Here is a 23,288-nt window from a genome sequence, read left to right as displayed (position 1 = left end):
GCACTGTGTAGTGTATCTTTCAGGCAGAGCGCAGAAAGCGATTGCAGCCATCACACCAGGAGCCTGAACTGGTGGGGCGGATACATTTGCCAGCTGGTTCAGTCATTGCTATGAATATACCTGGCATCCTCAGATTAGCTCCCGTTGAGGCTAAGGGTATAAGAAAAGGTTTCACCCGTCTTTGTATTCGGATTTGTGATGTGTATCTGCCACTCCAAATTCTCTTTGGAAAAAGGAAGCATGACCTAATAGACTGGAGCCTCTAGGGAGAAAGCCAAACCAGCAAACGGAGAGATTTTTCTTCACCAAAATGCCATTCAGCGCGCAGAACCTTTGTTACAAGACACGCAAAACACTCCCAACCGCCTTGGCCAACTCCAACTTCTGTATTTGGCATTTTCCTCCAAGCAACGCAAAGCAGCAACACTGCGCAGGCGCGCGAGTCGAGGTGCCCTGGGAGGATTCCAGCGCAGGCGCGTGGACCGGGAAGTGGGCGGGCTCGTGCGCGTGCTCCGTAGCTCACTTCCGGCCTGCCCCTCCCCCTCCCCGCCTACCTACCTTCCCCCTTTCCCTTCTCCTCCCCAGTCTCTTCCCCAACTCTCCCCACCCCTCGCGCTCTCCGCCCCGCTTGCCGCCTGTCCCTCCCCGCCCGCTCCATCCGGGTCGCTGACGGCTGTCTCTGGACTGGACAGCGGCGGCTGCTGTTTTTCTCTAGGTACCCGGTAAAGTTTCACAGGAGCCAAGGAGGGGAGCCGCGGAGCAGCAGCACGGACGCCGGAGCAGCTCTGGTGTTCGTCGCCGGCGGCTGAAGGAGGAAGGTCCAGGAGCTGGAGACTTGCCTCAGCTGCCGCTTGCCTCAGCTGCCGCGCTGCCTCACTCTCTGGGGAGGCGCCGCCCCCCGTCGCCCTGGGCTTCCCCTGCCGTGAGGGGCTGGGTGAGTCGTTGCCCCGGTGGGTTCGGGGGCGTGTGACGGCGTTAGGGAGGGGGCAGGCCGGGCCGGGCGGATACAGGCCGGCTTGGCGCTGGGTGCTTTCTCAGCGCTTCCTCAGGGTGGGGGGCGGGGGGCGCGGCGCGGACGGTGGGGGATCTCGGGCCGGGGGGCTGGAATGTCGCACCTCCTTGGGGAAGGGCCTCCCTCGGATTGAGGGCCGCCGAACTGCGGACCCTGTCGGTGGCCTCTGCGGCTGCTGCGAGCGGGCGGCTGCCGTGGTTGGCCGATCGGCCCGCGGGGCTGGGTGTGTACGGACGATTTCTCTCTCCTGGTTCCCGTGAGCTGATCCGAGTGCCTGTTCGGGGGATGATGGGAATAAAGTGCTTCTCATTCCCCTACCTGTTGCTAGCGAGAGGACGCCTTTTTCATATCTTCTGACTTTTTAAAAGAAAAGGATGATTAACCCTCATGCGCTGAAATATTTGAGGTATTTTTCTGTCCTCTATTCTTAAAAAAAAAAAAAAAAAAAAGGTTAGACAATGCAGAACTCTTGGGAACCATCGAGTTCCGATGTCCCAAAAGAATAAAACCAAACTTTTCTGAATGGATAGGTCATGGAATGGACAGCTTTGGTAATAGCTAGCCCGAACGTAGGAAAGTTGGATTTTGAAACTTCTCAGGTTCTGTGTAAGGAATGTGGGTGACTACAGCGGGAATAAGGCTGACTTTCTGTAATTGTTATTTAGTAACGTGATGTGTTTAAAAATCTGTGTGGGTTTGCATGAAATGGACTCTTTGATAGGCGTCTTTACAAGGGAAGAAATCTTCAGTGTACTGGAAAGTTCTACAGATTTCGCCACCAGACTATTAATGCCCCATCCCCCCATTCCTGTTCTTGAAAAATCGGCAGTACTGGGGTTATTTGCAGTTTTTTTTTTTTTTTTTCCTCCCCGTTTCCAAATACTTGTCTCAGAGGTGTAGATAGATACAGATTGCCCACGGGAAATATTTTTCAGTCAGAGTTACCATTCGTAATAGAAAATGTTGGATTGGGGAGAGCATCTTGATATTTAAACCGCGTATTTTCTTTTGTGAGTATGTAATTACGTGGGTTTAGTTTTAAAATTAAGTGATGAGGTAGGAGTATTACTATTTTGATCTGTAAAATGTCTTGGGAGGCGATTGTCTTAAGATTGAGGTTTGAAGAGAGAACCGTGCTGTTCTGTAGGGTGTGTTAGTGTGAATAATTGGAAGATTATATAAATTGTGGGAAGTTTAAAGTTTCCATTATTGGTTTTATTTCTGTTACAAATAACTTCAGTTTGCTGATGCAGAGGTGGGTATTTAAAGGCTTAATTATGTTAGGCTTTGAGGGGGATTGCAGGGTTTTGTTTGTGTAGTTGGCACAGTTTTTCACTGTGTATATATTGATTTGGGGGTAGTGGGTAGATGTTTTATTTCTTGCTCAGAGTGAAATGATTTCACAAGGTAGCAACTCTAGTAATAAGTTTTAAATTTTGCAAAGAATTGTGGAGAGAATTTTTTTGTAAATGATTCTATATATTTCTAAAAATACAGTTGTTTGGTTTCTGAAACCGGATGATACTTATGTAGCATCTGATAAAATAGGTTCCATGTTTACTATGCAGTAATTACTGTAGCATAGCCCTTGAGAGAATAATTATACGTGTTTTCCTTGAAGTCATATTAACTTTTTTTGTATCTCTTCAGACATAGGGATACCTCCAACTTTCCAGTGTTTCAGAAGGAAGGTTTTTATTGAAACTGGAAGACCAAAAGAATTACAAACATGTTGTGCTGGGGAAATGCATCTTTTGGACAGCTAGGTTTGGGTGGAATTGATGAAGAAATTGTACTAGAGCCCAGAAAAAGTGACTTTTTTATAAATAAAAAGGTCCGAGATGTGGGATGTGGACTCAGACATACTGTATTTGTCCTGGATGATGGAACAGTGTACACATGTGGATGTAATGATCTAGGACAGCTGGGTCATGAAAAATCCAGAAAGAAACCAGGTAAGTTGAAAATTTTGTTTGCTCTAATAATTATATCATCTAAGTTTGAAATGTCAAGGAATTTCTTTAGTACTAGACCTATGTTTTTTTATTAAGCTTTAAAAGCAGAGCTGGAGTTAAATATATCCTTTACATTTGCATGCTTCTAAGTACTTCAATTACTTCGTGGTTTCTATTTTTTTAAACTGTTGTTATAAACCCTTATTGTATGAAGCTTTGGTTTTAGAATGTAATTATTATGTAAAACAATAGAGAAAATTCAGCATGCCATGTGGATACCTTTTCTTTTGGACAGATTATATAGGTATAGAGCATATATGTAGGTCCTGTTTAATAAGTACTATTCAGCTACCTTGGCAGATTTTAAATGCATGATCTATCGTGTTATTTTCAATACATCAGAAAGAAAAGTAAATAAGATGGAAGCTTGCCTAAAATATATCCTAATTTTCCTATTGTTCTCCCTATTGTTGTATTTTAAATACAAGATTTTATTTGGTTTAGTTAGAAATATCTTTTATTCCCCTAATTTCCTACTTTCAAGTAGAAGCACTAGCTATTAAAAGTTTTGTGACTATAATATGTCCTGATTTTGTAGTTGCTGTATAAGCCAAATGTAGAATAATTTTTAGTGTATAACGAGAATTTTGAGGGATTTGTTCACACATCATGTTCTCTTTCTAGATATACAGACGTATTTTAAAATAAGATTATTACCACACTTAGAAATACTGTTAAGTGAATTTTGCTCTTAATTATGATTACTAAAAGTTAATTTTTAAGGTGGTAAATTCAGATAGGGCCTCCGCTGTACTGATTTATAGTTTCTTCTTTTAACTTTAACAATAATGGCACTTAAGTATTTTCTATGGAATTATTTTTCTTTACCACTTCATTATTTAAGTGGCTTCTATTGTTAGTCTACTTTTGAGAGGTAAATGTAGGTATAAAATAGTAAAATATTAAATATTAAATTAAAGCATGTTATTCATCTTCCATATCATCTCACTACCATGCCAAACCTCACCTTTCTAACTTGTAAATCCTGTATAGTTTCCATCCTTTCTTTTTGGTAGGATCTTAATCTTTTTCCTTCTGCCTTAATTTGTAATTTAAATCTTTTGGATGAATGGTAGCAGTCCTTTAATACAGTAGGTTTAATAATTGCATAATTCAAGCTAAAGTGGCAGCTGTCTTATATTCTACCTCACTAAGAATGTTTTATGGAATCTTACCAGAATTTCATAATCTTAGGTATTGAGGTTGTGGTGTGTAGACAATGGTAATTTATTGATATGTATTTGCTATCACTGCTTCAGAGGCGGATGTATCCTTTACTTTTTTTGCTTAGCTTGGAATGCTGCCTCAAGTTAAGATTTTCATGGTTTTGGGGCTATTGCCTTTTTTATACTTGACATGCTCAACAGAAATAATTGAACATATATCTCTGTATTGCTTTAGTAATTTCTGACAGGCCACAGGACAAGTAAAAGGTACAAAGCCAGTACAAAGAAATTGGTAATATGGTTACTGAAATTTACTAAAGTTTAAATTTTTTAAATGTTACTGAGCATCTGTTTTGTGTCCAGGACAGGGTAGACACTGCATTAGTAGGATGTGTCTTTATCAGCTTTTAACTCTGTAGGTAAGATTCTGAGAAACTTAACTAGCCAGAAGAGGGTTTTTTGTGGTCATGTTGACATTGTGATGATTGCATTGTGACATTTATATCACCGTATTGATTTATTTTGGAAACGTTATTTGGTAATATAAAGTTGGGAGGGTGGGTTTACCTAACTTTCAGTACCTCTTCAGGATTGCCGTATTGTCCTGGGTACATTTATGGACCAGAAAAGTGAAAAAGTCATGAATTTTGTCTTCGAAAAATTTACAGCCTGATTTGGGAGATGTGGCATACATAAATGAAATAGCTGGAGAAGATTGAAAGTTGACATGATATGATAGTGTCCCTGAAACTGGGAAATTTAAATAATAGGAAATGTCATTGTGGGGTAGGTTGAAGATTTCTGGAAGAAAATAAAGTCTTAATTTTAATTCAACCACTGATCACATATGTAGTCAGTAAGTCTGGAACTGAAATAGTTTTTAGTTGTATAGGAGAGGAGCCTGATCTTGAGAAAAGCTTTTTACTGGAAATCCAGGTTCAGCAACACATTGAAGTATATCTGAATTAGAGAGTTAGGAGAAAGTAAAAGTTCAAAAGGTAGCAGTTGCTCTGATAGGGACTTTTTTAACCTCAGTTTTGATTTAAGGTGTTTGAGTGGAAACCTCTAATGTTTTTAAATAAAATTATTTCCCTTGGGAATAAATCTTTAATGATTTAAATGTACTCCTTCCCCAACTTTTTTTTTTTTTTTTTAAATTTGTGAGTTTGAGACCTGAATTGGAAGGTAAGGAGTTCTTATTTAATTGGTTTTAAAGTTTTCTGTTAATTGAGTGAGTCTGATTTTCTAGAACCATGTAATAAACATAATTCATTTCATCAGAGCTTTGAACTGACAAAGAATATAGAAAGGAGGGAGCTAGGAATTGTTTCCTTATTGATAACTGGCTTTATAAACATATTAAATATTTTGTAATAAGGAGTGAAAGAGAAAGGTGGCTTCATTCATTAAGGATAAGCTAATCTTGAGAGTTATACTGTAGTAAATAGATTCAGCCTACCTATTGGGAGAGGTTTCCATCCTGAAAATTTTAGGAACCACATAGGAAAGGCTCACTGATACTCTTTATTATATACCAAGAGTACAGATTGTGTCCATGTTCATCTCCGTTCTCTTGTATATGTATGCCCCTTGCTATCACTATGAGCTCTTTTTGATAATTTCCAGAGGGGTGAACATCTGTTTCACTTTTGTGTATGTATTTTTCCTTCATAAAAATTTTTTAAAACTCTTTTATAGCTAGTGGCTCTTCATTTCTTAATTCATAGCTAACAGGTAAATATATCTGATCTTTAATATGCTAGACTGGTTTATCTAAGTAAATTGTTTTATATTTCCTTCCAAATTCATTTCTGAATATTTTAAGTATAGGAAGTGTACTTTTTTTTTTTTAACAAGATCATTTGTTCATTGTATATTCAATAATAGGTATTATTTTTGGTAACCATAGTCCTAATGTTTTGCACATCTACTTCCATTTGTTTCATGTTAGAAACAGTACTAAATATTTTTTGACCATAAATTTGTAAATAATATGATGTAGTCCTCTTAGAGATGATTGTTTGATAGCTTTTCATGGTTTACAGAGTTCTTTCAGTTAGATTATCTCATTTAATCCTCATAACAGTCTTGTAGCTAGGACAGGTGTTATAGTCCCCATTTTACAAATGAGGAAAACTGAAGTAAAATGAGATTAAAAGACTGACAGTTAGTAGGCTAACAATGTTAAGGGAGCACTCTAAATCCTGTGGTTTTATCTTTATCCCATGAAGGTTTTCCCATGCCATATTTAGATGATGAAACAATGTTTATTCATCTAGGAGGAAACTAGTTTCCATCAGTATTTTAATGTAATTCTGAGGTTTAAAAAAAAAAAAAACTCTTAAAATTTTACTCTATTATAATCAATGTTACACAATGAAGATACCATGTTTTACTATCTCCTCCCTTCTGATGTGTAAATTCAGAAAGAAACCATTTTAGGAACTATATAAGAAGGTTGAGCGTTGTGTTTTCAGGATGTAATATCGTGCCAACATAAACTAAAAATTCAAATATATATATTTTATTCCTGAACTGAAGACTAGCTTGATTTGCAAAGTCAGCGGCAGATAAAGTTTTAAATAGTATGATAAACATGTTGTAGCTTATGTTCAACTCTTCTACAGAAGTTGTAAAGATGATGAGCATTGATTGTTTCCTATATCCCAAAATGGTGATTTCTACTGTAAGGTCAGTCCAATGAAAGCATTTTGGTCATATAGCAGTAGTTACATGCTTGCCTTTTTGCTTCATCATTTTCTGACTTGCTCTCTCTGTTCATAAAACATAAATCTTTACATGAACTCCTTAAAATATAGTCAATTTAAAATAATAGGAAAATAAATGTATAAATATGTGAAATAAAATTACTCACTTTGAGAGAAGATTAAAAATACCAAATTATCCCACATATTTCTTATTAAACCAAAGCATATAATATCAAAGAAGCTTATTTTGTTTTATAACTCTTAGTTTTCATGATACCTTCTAAGGATGAGAAGGATGTGGATGATATGAAGACTTGAAAAAAGTAATTACTTGGGACAGGAATGGAGGCTTGTTTTGGACACTTTACTTTGAGGAAGGTTAGTGCCCAAGAATCACAGTGTCAAGGGTAGGAAAGAAAAATCATAATGCAAACAGATGACTACTGTTAGAGAGATGTATAATAATACTTTACTTTGTGTAGGACCCTACATCTGAGGAATTTCAAGAGCATTACACAATAACTCATGGTTCCTTTCAAAATGCTTGTGACACAATTTGCAAGAATTATCCTCACCCTTAGGGGATAAATTTACGGAGAAATGGCAGCACAAGTTGGTAAGTAACTTGTCAAAACAGCAGGTGACTGGTGAACATCTATAAATTGAATCTGAAAATTTAAGTCTACCAGTCACCTACCTTATTCACTAAATTGTTCTTATGTTTAGAATTATTTACAGTAATATCTTCTATTTAAGGAAGATCAAATACTAATTTGTTTCTTTGCCATTTTATGTGATGGCCTTTTAAAATAAATCATTATTTTACCAAGATGTTTGCATTGTGTTACCACTTTGGTACTTCATTATAACCTTGTGTGGTATGAAGAATATTTAAACAAACAACTATGGTAACACCTAGTCTTTTCTCTTTCTTCTGTTATATATCACATTCTATTTCCCTTTGTTGTCTTATGCTATGCTATGCTACTATCCAAGATCCATAGTAATTTCCAGGTGTGGTGGATTTGGTGTCAATATTGGAACTTGGATTAGTTATATTTTATCAAGTCTGCCATGTATCTCTTTGTAGGATGCATTGGTTTGATGAATGCTTTATAAAACCTTTAACCCACAAAGAAGACAGTTATAGTAGTAGATGCCTAATCTGAGCAGTCTAACAAATAGAGGCTTAGAACCAGTGATTTTTTTTGTGTGTGTTTGGTATGTTGATATTTTTTATCTGATTGGTAGTGAACGATTTGCTTTCCTTGAAAGAACAGGAGTATGGTAGATTTCAGTTTTGCGGTTTGGGGAGTTCCTAGGTTGTTGCAGGTGAAAGCTTAGGTGGTTAGTTTCCATCATCTTGGTAAGTGTTTTTAGGGTTCTGTGTTCCCAATATGTCATACAAATATGTAGTGCTATTAAAGCTTATTTCTTACAGACCCCATGTATTTTTTAAATTGCTTTGAAGAAATAAGTCTCACTTCATAGATATTTAGTTTTCCTAGGCTAGAAAGCATATCAGGTATTTGGGTATGTATCAGGTACCGGTACATATTAAAGAAAACCTAATAAAGGACATGCATTCATGTATTGTTACAGGGGCTTTTTTGTGCTAGGATTGTTAGTAGAAAAGTGGGAAGCACTAATGAAGAAACCATATTAAAGAGCCCATGATTTATCTCCTTTCAGCTTCCATGGATTTCTTTCATGCTGATGGAATTAAGAAGGCAATAATTATTTATTAAGATATATAATTATTTTAATGAATTGTGATAGTTACTTTACATGTGAGAAAAACCTGTGCTGTGTATGAATGTGTTATTGGAGTTATTATTTAAAAGGGAAGTTTCTTGAATATTAGTGACTCAGTCTTCAAACCATAATATTTTATTTGCATGGAATTATTCTTTTTTTCTCCAGTTCTAGGATGGCAGAAGTTTAGTTTAGCTTTTGTTGACCTTAAAATATTCTAGAGTCCTTTAATAATAATGTGTTTTTCACATATTTTAAAATATTCTAATTCTTTATTGATATCTGAGTTTAGTTTTATTTTATTCCTTTGCTAGGTGTTCTGCTATTCTGAAATAACACATTTTTAGTTTATAATTCTTTTCTAATTATGAAAGTATTTCGTGTTCTCGGTAGAGAATTTGAAAAATATAGGCAAGTAAAAATCAACCATAATACTATCATGCATAGATAAGTACTATTGTCATTTAAGACTTTTTCTATACTCATATATGTGTGTGATCAGAGTAGGCGTATGTTCTTATATCTCAGTTTTTTGTTTTACTAATAATTGAATAATACTTTAATAAATATTAATAAGTATTTCCCCATGTTTTAAAATATTACTTAGGGATATTGTTAATGATAGTTTAACACTTCATCATTTAAATGTACCAACATTTGTGTTCTGTTTTTTTGGAATTTATTTCCAGATTTTTGTTATAAATTATGATACCATGTATGTATATATCAACTTAGTCTTTATTTGCATTTGTTAGTTTCTGTAGGAAAAAGAATAATTTTAGCAATTCTAGAAGATATGGTAACTGAATTTATTTTAAAATTAAGCATAGTTGTGCTTCACTCTACAAAGTTGATAAGCTAAAAAGATATTTGTAAATGAGTTTTAAAAATGTATTCATTTGACAAGCTTTTGATTATACTGTGATGAATATCATTTAAAGATCCAGAAAGGAAGATAAAACAAATGCAGAAATGCATACAAAATGTACTAAGTGTTAGAAGATGCATAACCAGATTACTGTTGTGTACGGAGGAATATTGTAACCATTTGGAATGGAGTGGATTGTAGGTGAGTTTCTATAGGGAAGATAATATATGATATATAATATTATAGTATTTCAAGGATGTATAGTATTTCAAGGAGGAAAGAATAAGAACTTTATAGGTAAAGCAGTTCAAATGGCAATTAGGCAAATTGGAGGCCTTTTGAGGGAATAGTAGTCTATTTAACTAAAATGTCTGAGAATAATGAGCAAGAAGGTTAGGAAGATAAATTGTGCTCAGACTGTAGAATTAATCAAATTAGGGAGCTTGAATTTAATTTTAAGGTGGATGTCCACTGATACTTTGGGATGAAAATTAATCAGGTTTTTCGTGCTGGAGAGGAGGGGAGAGAATTTAGAGGTAAAGAAATCAGTTAGGCTCTAATTATGGCCCTTTAATACAAAGGAGCTATTAAATCAAGGAGAGATTAGGGGAGGCTGAATGGACAGGCTTTGGTTAACCAAATGGAAGTGAACAAGCAGGGTATGGGGGGAGCCAGGTGTGGTTCTAGGTTGAGTTAGTAATTAATAGAAATGTGGAATCCAGGAAAAGGAATGTTAATTGTTTTGTTTTAGGAGGGGAGTAAAGATAGAGTGAAGTGAATTTTGTTTTGAACTTGATAACAATATTCAGTGATCAATAAGAAATTCAGTATTGTAAGTGGGGAGAAAGATTAGTGCTAACAGCATGAGATGTTTTATTTCCAGTTTTTTTTTTTCCTCTTCAGTTCAAAGTAGGCTAACATTTCAACTGTAAATTTCTCCCTGATTGCAACCTATTTACTTGAGTAACTAGTAATCTGTTAACAGTACTTAATTTTGTGTTTTGTAGGGACTATTTAAAGTACCTGGTGATGTAATATTTCTGTAAAATTGAAACATTTATTTGCCAGGTACCATCATATAGCCCACTCATTTGAATTTTATTAATAGGTTCGTTTGCTTGTTTTTGCTTAACACAAACCTGTTAATTGTGCCTGATTTTATGACTTCCTTCTAGATTTCACTGGAAGCAAAGTTTTTGAAATCACAAGATGCAATCACATAAAAGTTACTTTTTGATTCCACTAATAGCTGAAATAATTTTAACTATATATTGCATATGTGTTAGCATGTAGGCAAGAGCTCCTAGGAAATGTGTCCTCAGATATGCTGTTGCTTTTGTGAAAGGGAAATGAGAATGGGGAAGGAATAGCATAAGGCTAAAAGAGGAGCAGGATTAGGAGCATCTGAAAACAATTGGAGGAATGCTGCCTTACTTATAAGTTATTTGAAGAAGCTTGTGATTTTTTTTTGTATGATATGACGAGAGTAAAGTGGAGCTTAGATTGCTTTCCACAGTTGCTCCCAAGTATTTATCAATTAGCACATATATACTTTGGTTTTTGATCCAGTTATTGCTTATCTATAGATTTCATACCTAGGCATTCTAACAGAAATGGACTTAATAGACCTATACTTATCTTCTGGAGAGTAATTAGGTAAAAGCCTGACAGGTTGGTGTTACCTCTGTCTGAACATAGGTCTATTTCTACACTGAGTTGGGGAGTTGAGTTCCAGTTTCCTCTGTAACTGGAAATACAGAGGAAAGGGAATATGTTAGAAGTTGGTATGGCAGTGTAAGGGGGAGAAGAAAGATACAAACCTCATACTTAACTGGAGAGAAATTTAACTAGAAATATTACTTGGAATATATTACTTAGGTATGGGAATGCTGGTATTTAAAAATAATAATGGTAACCACCGTTATGTGCCGGGCGCTGAGCTAAGTCCTTTATACTTTATCCCAGAATCATAAAACCACCCTGCAAAGGACATACTAGCTCAGTCTTGCTGGTGAGGGAAATAAAAATTCAAGAGGCTAAAAACTTGCCCCAATCAAGGTTAAAATGTAATGGAAACAAGAACCAATTAGATGTCAACAGTGGAAGAAAATACACTATTTATATTAGCAAGAGAAAGATGAAATGACCCAGGAATATAACCCAAGAAGTGTACCAGACCTATATGAAGAAGACTTGAAAGCATTTCTGAGGGACACAAAAATTTTAAACAAATGGAAACCGTGTTGGGTAGGATTAGTCAACCTAAACAAATCTGTCACTTTTCTCTAAAGTTAATTTGTCAACTTGAGGTGATCCTAACAAAAATACCAAGTGGTGTTTTGTTTTGTTTTGGTTTTTGAGGGAACTAGATAAATGGATTTAGTTGTTATGGAAAAATAAAGCAACTAGGGAAACTCTGAAAAATAACAGAAATATGTAACTTATTTTAATGTCTTTAAATAGTTAAAATTGCCTCACAAATAGGTGTGTTAAAAGAATATAAAGCCCAGACATAGACCTAAATCACCTCAAATCAATGGGGGAAAAATTCCAAGTGTAGCTGTTGATAATCTTAGAATAAGTAGAAGCATCATCCAGGGAACAAAGAAAATTGGATTACTACCTCATGCCATATATATATTTGGATAAATTCCAAATGAATCAAATATTTAAATGTAAAGACTAATGATAAATGTGCTCAAAGAAAACATGGACAAATTTGTTTATTATTTTGGAGTCAGGAAAGCCTTTCTGACTGAATTGTGAGGGAGGCACAGAAAAGTAACCACATGAAAAAAATTTTGCCAGATAGAAATTACTGTAAACAGGTTAAAAGATAAATGGGAAAATATTTGACTCACTATAGTCAAAACGCTAATTTTCTGGATATAAAGCACTCCCAGAAATTGACAAGATGAAAACAGTCCGGTAGCAACATGGTTAGTTCACAAAAGGGAAATACAGGGATCCCCAGTGGCTCAGCAGTTGAGCGCCTGCCTTCGGCCCAGGGCCTAATCCTGGAGACCCGGGATCGAGTTCCAAGTCAGTCTCCCTGCACGGAGCCTGCTTCTCCCTCCGCCTGTGTCTCTACCTCTCTCTCTCTCTGTGTCTCTCATGAATAAATAAATAAAATCTTTTTTTAAAAAAAAAAAAGGAAATACAAATGACTCTTAAATGTTCTTCAGCCTCACTTGTATTAAAGAGAATGGCAGAAGCTACACTGAGGTACCATTTTTTACATAACAGGTTAGCAAAAATCCTTAACTTAGATAATACAATGGCCCCTTCACCTCCCAGCCAGAGTTTTACTTTCAGAGGTTTCAGTTACCCACAGTCATCTGCCGGTCTAGAAGCAGATGGTCGTCTTGATGTTGTCAGGAGGCCAGTAGTTGTCTAATGCTTTGTCACAATGCCTACCTCATTCACCTCACTTCATCTCATCAGTACATCTCACAGAAGGGTGAGTACATTACAATAAGATGTTTTGAGAGAGGGTGAGACCATTCACGTAACTTTTATGACAGTATGTTATCATTGTTCTACTTTACTATTAATCTCTTACTGTGCCTCATTTACAAATTAAATGTTATGTATGTATAGAGAAAACAGTATATACAGTGTTCATTATTATCCATGGTTTCAAGATGAAATCTACTAGGCCTTAGGATGTATCCCCTGCAAATAAGGGGAGGGGACTGCTGTGTACTCTCTGGTGAGGCTGTCCGTAAACAAGTGTTCATAGGTTGTTAGTATAAATTGATAAACACTATGGGGGTATTTTGCCAACATATGTTAGAATTGCAAGTGTACCTACCCTTTTTTCAAGACGCATAAGAATAGGGGCCTGGGTGGCTCAGTGGTTGATTTGCCTTTGGCTCAGGTTGTGGTCCTGGGGTTCTGGGCTCAATTCCTGCATCGGGCTCCCAGTGGGGAGCCTGCTTCTCCCTCTGCCTATGTCTCAGTCTCTCTCATGAATAAATAAATAAAATCTTAAAAAAAAAACAAAACCACAAGAATATAGCTCTCTCTCATAGCTCCATTTTTGTCTGTACAAAATAACACAGTGGCATATTACTGCAACATTATTTATTATTATTTTTTTAAGATTTTATTTATTCATGAGAGACACACAGAGAGAGAGGCAGAGACACAGGCAGAGGGAGAAGCCAGCTCCATGCAGGGAGCCCGACGTGGGACCCGATCTCGGGTCCCCAGGACCACACCCCGGGCTGAAGGCGTCGCCAAACCGCTGAGCCACCACGGGCTGCCCTGCAACATTATTTATAGTTGCAAAACCTTGTAAACAACCTTGTGGTTGTTGAGAACTGGTAAAATTGTTGTTTATTCAGTCAATGTGATACAATACTATGTAGTTGACAATATGTGAAGGTCTCTATGATACATCATGAAGTAAAAAGAGCATGGTATAGAACGTTGTTATAGAAAGCTATATTTTGGATAAAATATGAAAAAGTTTGTGTTTGTATTTGCTTGTAGATGCATTTACCCTGGAGTGATATATACGTCTTATAATAGCTGTTACCTTGGTGCAGAGGTGTAAGATCAGGGGTGTGAACTAGGTTGATATAGGGTAATGGATAGTGGACCTAGATTTTCACTGCATACTTTTTTTTTTTTTAATAACATAAATATACTATCATCATTTTCAAATAGGCTCTGGAATTAGAGTGCTTGGGTACAAATTCTGACTCTGTTACTTCTTAGCTCTGTTATCTTGGGCACATTGCTTAGCCTTTCTGTGCCTGAGTATTCACTTCTGTTAGAATAATCATGCTACATTCTTAGGGTGGTTGTAATGATTAAGTGAGATAACATATAAAGTGAAAAGAATACTCCCTGGTATGTGGTGAGAGTTCTAAATGTTTCTTAAAGGAAAACTACCATTAGTATTAGAATGGGAAATTAATTTTAGGTCTGCCTTACACTGAAGTAGACTATATGCTGTTTCCATATTTGTCTTTAGATAGACAATGCACATCTTTTTTACTTATAACTGAACTTTAGGTATTTATTCAACAAACGTGTCTTCCTACTATGTCTCTCATATTGCATTAAACATGAAAATACTTCTGTCTTCTATTACTTTCTTGGAGCTTACATGCCAAATTTTCAAAATTATGCCAAAATTTCAAGAAAATGTATGTGATACTTAGAGGTAATGCTCCATTGGAGCAAGATATAAAATGAATTGGATTCCTTTACCATCAGACTTTAGAGATAAAATGATACAGAAAAATAAAAGAATTAAAGATCCCTTTTTGTTCCTGTGATAAGTACATAAAATTTAAATTTTAAATTCTGCCCCTCCTAAAATGACAGACTGATGCTTAAACTAAATGCTTTTGGTTACACTTTGCTCCTCTTAGCATTTGTAGTTATTTTAACACCAATGTGCCTACATTTATCTGCATAGTATATAAATATGTTAATAGGGCATCCACTGTTTATATGGTGTTTGACTATAGGAAAAAGAAAGCCAAAAATACATATTTCTGAAGTTATGAAACTGATAAAATGGAAAAAAAGGAACATTTATTTTATTTTAATTTTATTTTTTAAAGATTTTATTTATTTATTCATGAGAGACACAGAGAGAGAGAAAGAGACAGAGACACAGGCAGAGGGAGAAACAGGCTCCATGCAGGGAGCTGGACATGGGACTTGATCCTGGGACTCCAGGATCACACCCTGGGCTGAAGGCAAGTGCTAAACTGCTGACCCACTCGGGCGTCCCAAAAAGGAACATTTTAAATGGAAACAGTTGTACTTAAGTTAGCTATCTCCATCTCTCCAAGACAGACTACAAAAACAACTTTTCCTTGTTTATTAAAGTTTCTTTTCTTTTTTTTTTTTTTTTAAGATTTTATTTATTTATTCATGAGGGACACAGAGAGGCAGAGAGAGGCAGAGGGAGAGAAGCAGGCTCCATGCGGGAAGCCTGATGTGGGACTCGATCCCGGGACTCCAGGGTCCTGCCCTGAGTCAAAGGCAGATGCTCGGGATCCCTGGGTGGCGCAGCGGTTTGGCGCCTGCCTTTGGCCCAGGGCGTGATCCTGGAGACCCGGGATCGAATCCCACATCGGTCTCCCGGTGCATGGAGCCTGCTTCTCCCTCTGCCTGTGTCTCTGCCTCTCTCTCTCTCTCTATCATAAATAAATAAAAATAAAAATAAAAAAACAAAAAAACAAAGGCAGATGCTCAACTGCTGAGACACCCAGGTGTCCCTATTAAAGTTTCTTGAACTTATTTAGGTTCAAACCGTAGATTCACCTTAGGGTCTGCTTTTTAGCCTATAGCACCGACATTGACTCATTTGCCAAATCTTACTGATCGTTTGTGGGGTTTTTGTTTGTTTGTTTGGGTTGTTTCTGTTTTTGTTTAGTAACTTTTATTTTTCTTTTTTCTTTCTTTCTTTTTTTGCAAATGGTTAAATATTTGGTGTTGAGCCAGTTATTTTAAACTCTCAGACCTAGGACGCCTAGGTGGCTCGGTAGTTGAGTGTCTGCCTTTGGCTCAGTGTGATCCCAGGTCCGAGAATTGAGTCCCGTGTTGGGCTCCCTGCGAGGAGCCTGCTTCTCCCTCTATGTCTCTGCTTCTCTGTGTCTCTCATGAAAAAATAAATCTTAAAAATCTTAAAAAAACAACCCAAAATTCTCAGACCCTTAGGTTTCTCCTATCTTAAACTAATTTTTTTGTTTTATTCTAATTAGACTATTACTATCAATGCAAAAACTGTGGCAATAGCTTTTCTACTGATCTCCCTGCACTAATTCATCCTTTTTGAAATTCCGGGTTATTCTCTGGCATATTTCCATTTCTGTCTCTTGAATCTTGCCTAGCTGAAGGATTATCCTACATCTTCAAGATCACTCTTGTAAGAACTCAAGTCAAATATTTGTGCAGTATCATTTGTGTAGTTACCTGGCATTCAGTAATTTAATAACTTGCATTTCTGTTTTCCTGTTGTATAGAATTATTTGGATAAAAATCTTCTCTACTATGTCAGTTCCTAAAAGGTAGAAACCTTTATATATCTTTATCACTACATAGTGACAACACTGGTACACACAGATGAAACCCAGGGTTTGTTGAATAAACACTTGATCATTGTATTTTATTGGATGTACCATAGGAAGAGAAGAAAATTATAGACTCTTAATGAACTTGATGGCCATCAGCTCTGTTACAACCAAAATTGTAAAATTGGAAATTGGAAGAATGTACACAAGTTGGATTTGGTATGATAAAGTCCGTGTGGCCATAAGAGGAAACAAGAATGAGGTTGGAATAAGTTTATTATATTCAGATTACAGCAAATACACAGCCATAGGGGAGAACAGTAGGGTAGTCAAGAGGCAGAAGACAAGAGCACAGGTGAGATCTTAGATCATGGCCTTTGTAGGGATTTCCTTGAGAAGGGCAAGACTGGGCAGAATAAAGTTTGGATTGGCTAATTGGTTAATTCCTCCAGGCTTTGGGCTGTAGGATTGGTTTTTAGTTTCCTGGTACGTGGCCCTGGGGTAATTCAAGGTAAGAGAATTACTGGCTTATGTGTGTGAGTTAGATAAGGAGGTAGTTGGTGGTATAAATTTTGGACTGGTTGGTTTGCATATGAAAGGCATGCTGGTGGACAAGTTGTTATCTTTACGAATTCACTAGCCCTAGGAAGGGCCACCTCTTCTGGAAGCATCTGTCCTGCTGCTCCCCAAATACCAACCTCAAGAATACAGAAAACAAGAAAATATAGTTAATGTAATTGGCCCTATGATGAGTGGATGTCATTCAAATATACAAAGAATCTAAGAAAACACAATAAAAACTCTGTTAGTATATTCTGAGGGTTCATTCTTGCTTGTTTTAAAAAGAAAGTAAAGCAACTATTTGATTTATATTATATTTATGTTGGGGTCTTTATATATCAACTTCTCCTTTTCTCTTCAAAGCATTAGTTTCAATGGTTCCTAGACATCCAGCAAGGACTTTTCTTTTTTTAAGATTTTATTTATTTATTTCGTGCAGTCAGGGAAGGGAGGGGCAGAAGGGAAGAAGGAGAGAGAGAATCTCAAGCAGACTCTGTGCTAAGCACCGAGCTGTCATGGGCTCAATCTCACAACCCTGAGACCATGACCTGGGCCAAAATCATAGTTGTACGCTCAACCTTTCTGACCCCAGAAAGGAGTTTTCTAAAGAAAAAGTATTAAAAAGCCCTAAATATTTAAAAAATTTTAAGTATATTTTGAAAATAAGTTATTAAAACATAACCTTGTTATTTAAATATTAAAACGACAGCAGTTCAATAAATTAGGGAAACGTTTATGTTAGTGCCTTTGTCTGTGAAGTAGGGATGATGGTACACCTGCTTCATGGTGTTATGAGGATTAAATGAAATTAAATAAAGTACTTAACACAATGTTAGGCATATAATAAACTGCATATGTTGACTTTACATCTTATGTAATAGAATGCATAAAAAGGGTATGAACTTGTAAACACATCTATTATGAAGAATTTTGTAATCTAATTCGTTGTATCTCCATAAGAACATTATTTTATTGTCGGCTGTCAACTAAGGCATGTAAATTACTTTATGTTAACTAGATTTTATTAGGGAATCATTAAAATGTTTTGGTGACTGCTGGTTATACCATTCCAAATTCCTATTGGTGGTAATTTTAGAAAATAAACATTTTCATTTAATTTTTAGTTTTAGTTTTTATTTAATTTAAATTTTTGTTTATTTATGATAGTCACACAGAGAGACAGAGAGAGAGGCAGAGACATAGGCAGAGGGAGAAACAGGCTCCACGCACCGGGAGCCCGACGTGGGACTCAATCCCGGGTCTTCAGGATCGCGCCCTGGGCCAAAGGCAGGCGCTAAACCGCTGCGCCACCCAGGGATCCCCTATTTAGTTTACATGTTTTATTTCTTTAATTCTTAATTTTTTTATCATTATGTGCATTACATTACAGATCCTTTAAAAAGTGTCAATAAACAGTAATTTCACTTTAGGAATAGAGAAGTATATGCCTTGAGTGAGTGAAGTAGCCTTTGGTTATTATCTCTGTAACAAAATTAGTCCTGTGGTTATATATAAAGAGGGAAGAAAGCGCTCTGAATTATTTATTGGTGCTGTTCATTAATCCCAAGTAATGTCTTCATCTTTAGAAAGTTAAAATCGTAAAGTGTATCAACTACACAGTTATTTAAACTATTAAAGAATGGTAAAAGAAAAAAAAGCCACTGTAGATAACCAGTATTAACAATTTGGTACTTACTTTCTCAGTATTTTTTCTGCATATATATTAGGCTGTGTGTGCCATATTTTAAAATAAAAATGAAATTATACAGTACTTTTTAAATTTCATGGTATGGTATTTTGTAAACTTTAAATTTTTAGAGATGGATTTTAAGTGTGCTTTCCATTGCTCTAGTTAGAGTTTTGAGTTATTCAGAGAGAAGGGAAAAGGAAACATATTTTTAGCAACTAATGAGGCATGGTAGGACAGAGGATTTTGAAACTTAAACTCTGACAGAATTAAACTTTTAGTAAGAAGTTGAAATGATGTTTTTTAAAATTAACTATTTAAAAGTTTATTCCTTTAGAACTCAGTTTTTTGTTATCAAATTGTTACGCTTATTGCTATTCATAACTATTGTTTTTTTAGACCTTGATAACTTGAACATCAACAGATTGATAGTTAGCCTTTGTTGGAATTCATTCTTTTTTTCCTATTAAAAATATGTGTAGAACTTCATTAAACTCATTGACCACATTAAGAATTAAGATTAATTGTGGACTTAGGATCATGGCTTGTAATTGTACTCTTAAACCAGACAGTCCCTGATTTATGAATGGTGTTTTTAAAAACCGTACATTTTTCTTTACTTATGGAAATATTGCTAGATATCACAAGTAGATTTTCAAAATAATCTTAAAATGATAATACCTAAGTATTATAATCTATCAGTAATTATATTTAACAGACCTTTGTAACATTTTCTATGGAAAAATTCATTTGAAGTTTTGTATTTTGGTTTTTTTTTTTTTTTTTTTTTTTTTTTAGATTTCATTTAGGGGTGCCTAGGTGGCTCAGTTGGTTAAGCTTCTGCCTTCAGGTCAGGTCAGGTCCTGGGATAGAGTCCCAAATTGGGCTCCCTGCACAGTGGGGAGCATGCCTCTTCCTCTCCCTCTTCTTTTCCTCCTGCTTATGCTCTCTCTCTGTCAAATAAATAAATAAAAATCTTAAAAAAATTTTTTTTTTCATTTATTTGAGAGAGAGTGCATGCACATGTGCACACAAGCAGTGGGAGAGGGAGAGGTAGGCTTCCCCACTGAGCAGGGAGCCAGGATGTAGGGCTCCATCCCAGGATCCTGGGATCATGACCTGAGTCAAAGGCAGATGCTTAGATTGAACCACCCACACACTCCTCAATTTTTTTTTTTAAAGATTTTATTTATTTATTTATTCATAGAGACAGAGAGAGAGGCAGAGACACAGGCAGAGGGAGAAGCAGGCCCCATGCAGGGAGCCTGACGTGGGACTCAATCCCAGGGTCTCCAGGATCAGGCCTGGGGCTGCAGGCGGCGCTAAACCGCTGCGCCACCGGGGCTGCCCCCACACTCCTCAATTGAATTTTAAATTTAGATATCAGAAATTTATCTTCACTCTTCACTTATCATGGCTTGTTTTTTAAGTCCTAGAAATATGTGATTTAAAAAAGTGGAAGCCACTTTTATCCCTACATTCTAAAGATGACTACTATTGTTTACATTTTCCTACCTTTTGTATCTGTATAAAAATACATAATTCTGTACATATATACAAAAGCTTTGTGGTTTCACTTTTTCATTTAATATATTTCTAGTTTTCATGTTAGTAGACATTCTTTTTGTTTTTTTAAAGACTTCAAGAATGAGCACATGTGTGGGGGTGTGGCAGAGAGAGAGGGAGAGAATCTCTAGACGACTCCATGCTGAGTATGGAGCCAGTTGGGCTCTATCCTACAACCCTGAGACCATGACCTGAGCTGAAATCAAGAGTTGGACACCCAATCAACTGAGCCACCCAGGCACCACAATAGACATTTTTTTTTTTTTTTTAATGAAAGCATCAATTCCTTTTACCTGGATATTTCATAATTTATTTACCTACCTGTTACTGAAAATCAGATTATTTCCTGTTGTTTTTTCCTAGTTACAAAATGTGATTCAATAAACATTAGTTTACAATAAATTCCTAAAAGGAACATTTCTTGGTTGTAAGGCATGCATGTTAAGAACTAAATAGGGGCACAGTGTTTGAGCATCTACCTTTGGCTCAGGTCATGATTCCAGGGTCCTGGGATCAAGTCCTGCATCAGGCTGTCTGCCGGAAGCCTGCTTCTCCCTCTGCCTACGTCTCTGCCTCTCTCTCTGTGTCTCTTCATGAATAAATAAATAAAATTTAAAAAACTTTTTCTTCCATTTATTTTAATCTTTTGGCATGGTAATAATGTAATTATGAACTAGAAATTTCTAAATTTTAAGATCAAGTTTATCTGTGATGAATTATTCAATATAAGTTATTTCTTTCTATGGTTTGCCTTTATTTACTGATTTTTTTTTTAAGATTTTATTTATTTATTCATGAGAGACACCGAGAGGTAGAGAGGCAGAGACATAGGCAGAGGGAGAAGCAGGTTCCCCACGGGAAGCCCGATGTGAGACTCCAATCCTGGGACTCCAAGATCACGCCCTGAACTGAAGGCAGATGCCCAACTGCTGAGCTACCCAGGCGTTCCTATGGTTTGCCTTTAAAACAGAGATGGTAATACATGGCCAACTTGACAAAAATGATTTGAACTTGAAAATATTTATTCTAGTGTCTTCATTTGCTAGGGTTGCCATAGCAAAGTATTGCAAACCAGGTAGCTTAAATAACAGAAATGCATTATTTGATCTACTTGCTAGAAATCCAAAATCAAGGTGATAGCAGAGTTTATTTCTTCTAAAGTTTATAAGGGAAGGATCTATTCCAGGCTCTTTCCTAGCTTCTGGTGGTTTGCTGTCAATATTAAGCATTTCTTCACATGGTGTGACTATGACCATATTTCCTCTTTTGAGGATTAGAGGTCTACCCTACTCCCATATGACTTCATCCTCTCTAAATATATCCTCAGTGACCCTGTTTCCAAGTAAGGTCACATCATTCCAAGCAAGGTACTGGGGATTAGTACTTAAACATAAGCATTTTGGGAGAACACAAATCATACTCTTAACAACAAGATTTTGAGATCTATTGGTGAAAGAGGCTGGAGAGTAACATAATGTACATATTTTCCTTCAAATTAGCTGTTTTAGAATTTTGAATAAGAAGCTGCTTTTAAGAGATGGTAGTTGTGAATATGTTACTAATGATGTTTCTGTAGTATGTATTACCTTTAGATCCAAAAGGCAATGCATTCTTTACTCTTAGTATTTTTTGTTTACAAGATTTTCAGAGCATATTATTAATTATATGTTTTTAGAAAACATTTATTTGAGAGCGAGTGTGCACATGTTGTTGGGGGGAGAGGCAGAGGGAGGGAATCCTCAAGCAGACTCCCCGTTTGAATGTGGAGTGCACCTGCAGGGCTTAATCTTGCAATCCATGAGATCATGACCTGAGCTGAAACTCAAGTCAGATGCTTACCTGACTGAGCCATCCAGGTGCCCCCTGATGATTATATCTTAGTATCAGGTTTAAACCCTGGCTAGCAAAAGACTACTAATCTTGTGTATTTTGTGATTGATTGTCTAAGAAGAGGTATATATGTGTACTGTTATTAAATCGACCTGACTAGGTTGTAGTCAGTTAATACTAATGGGCATTTTCTGGTCATTCCTGGACATGCACATATGCAAAGCTGCAAAATAGTTGAGTCTCCTGATGTGCACGTTCCCAGCCAAAGTTCTACAAAACAGTGCTCTGCTTTCTTGTTTCAGCTCTCATTCTGTAAACAAGTACACTTTTTACAGTATATTTAGTACCACAGATTTTGCATTTTTGTACTTTTGGTGATTTCACTGTTTAAAATGCCCTCTGAGGTAGTACTGAAGTGCTATTTGGTGTTCTAGCATAAGAACACTGTGATGTTCCCTACTAGATAATACATTGAGGCATGAGTTATAGTGTTGTTGGCTGTGAATTCAATGTTAGTGAATCAACAATATATATATTAATCATAAGATGTCTTTAAGCAGAAACACACATTAAACAAGGTTATGTGTTGATCAGTTCATGAAAATATAATCAGAGGCTTGCAGAAGCCTAACCCTGTATTTTCCCTGGGAGCAGTGTTTCAGTATTTGCTAAATAAGCATTTGTGGTGGCTTTATAAACATAACTATTGCCAGTAATGAGAATTGATTGTATTTCCAAGTAGACTAAAATAAACAGACTAAAATTGTAAGTGGAACAATGATGGAGTTTCCTAGAAGGATGGTGCTATGAAATAAATAATCAATATTTAACATCCGTTTTCTTCATATATTGTGCAGAGTTTTGTACTAGCGTCTAAGAAAATATAAAAGAAGTCTGGAGTCACTGTCTTTGTAGCTTTTATTTCTCTTTGTAGCTTTCATTAAGTACAAATGCTAAATTGAGAATGCAAAATTTTTCATTTCTGTCCATAATGACACAAAATTGATAGAGGAAGAAATTTCACAATTACTAGACAAATTGCAGGGTGAAGGTAAATATCATCACTGTATGATTATAATG

At 36.2% G+C, this 23,288-nt stretch overlaps 1 protein-coding gene across 14 annotated transcripts in view; it reads left to right on the top strand.

Annotated features, from left to right (window-relative positions):
* The first annotated feature begins 532 nt into the window (after positions 1–532).
* HERC4 (HECT and RLD domain containing E3 ubiquitin protein ligase 4) overlaps positions 533–23,288 on the top strand; it is a 133,445-nt gene continuing 110,689 nt past the window's right edge. For 5 of the 14 annotated variants that reach the window (XM_049108985.1, XM_049108984.1, XM_049108986.1 and 2 more), the window contains exons 1-2: positions 551–934; positions 2,663–2,967. In XM_049108985.1, the coding sequence (XP_048964942.1) occupies positions 2,742–2,967 (226 nt within the window). In that variant the 5' untranslated portion in view covers positions 551–934; positions 2,663–2,741. Of the gene's footprint in view, positions 935–1,340; positions 1,419–2,662; positions 2,968–7,196; positions 7,280–7,383; positions 7,518–9,597; positions 9,726–13,006; positions 13,048–23,288 lie in introns of those variants that run through there. The other 9 variants (XM_049108988.1, XM_049108981.1, XM_035715360.2 and 6 more) reach the window with 8 other exon arrangements.

Source organism: Canis lupus, chromosome 4, assembly GCF_003254725.2.
Source record: "Canis lupus dingo isolate Sandy chromosome 4, ASM325472v2, whole genome shotgun sequence".
In the NCBI taxonomy this organism is placed as follows: domain Eukaryota; kingdom Metazoa; phylum Chordata; class Mammalia; order Carnivora; family Canidae; genus Canis; species Canis lupus.
This window is presented reverse-complemented; position numbering and strand designations above follow the sequence as displayed.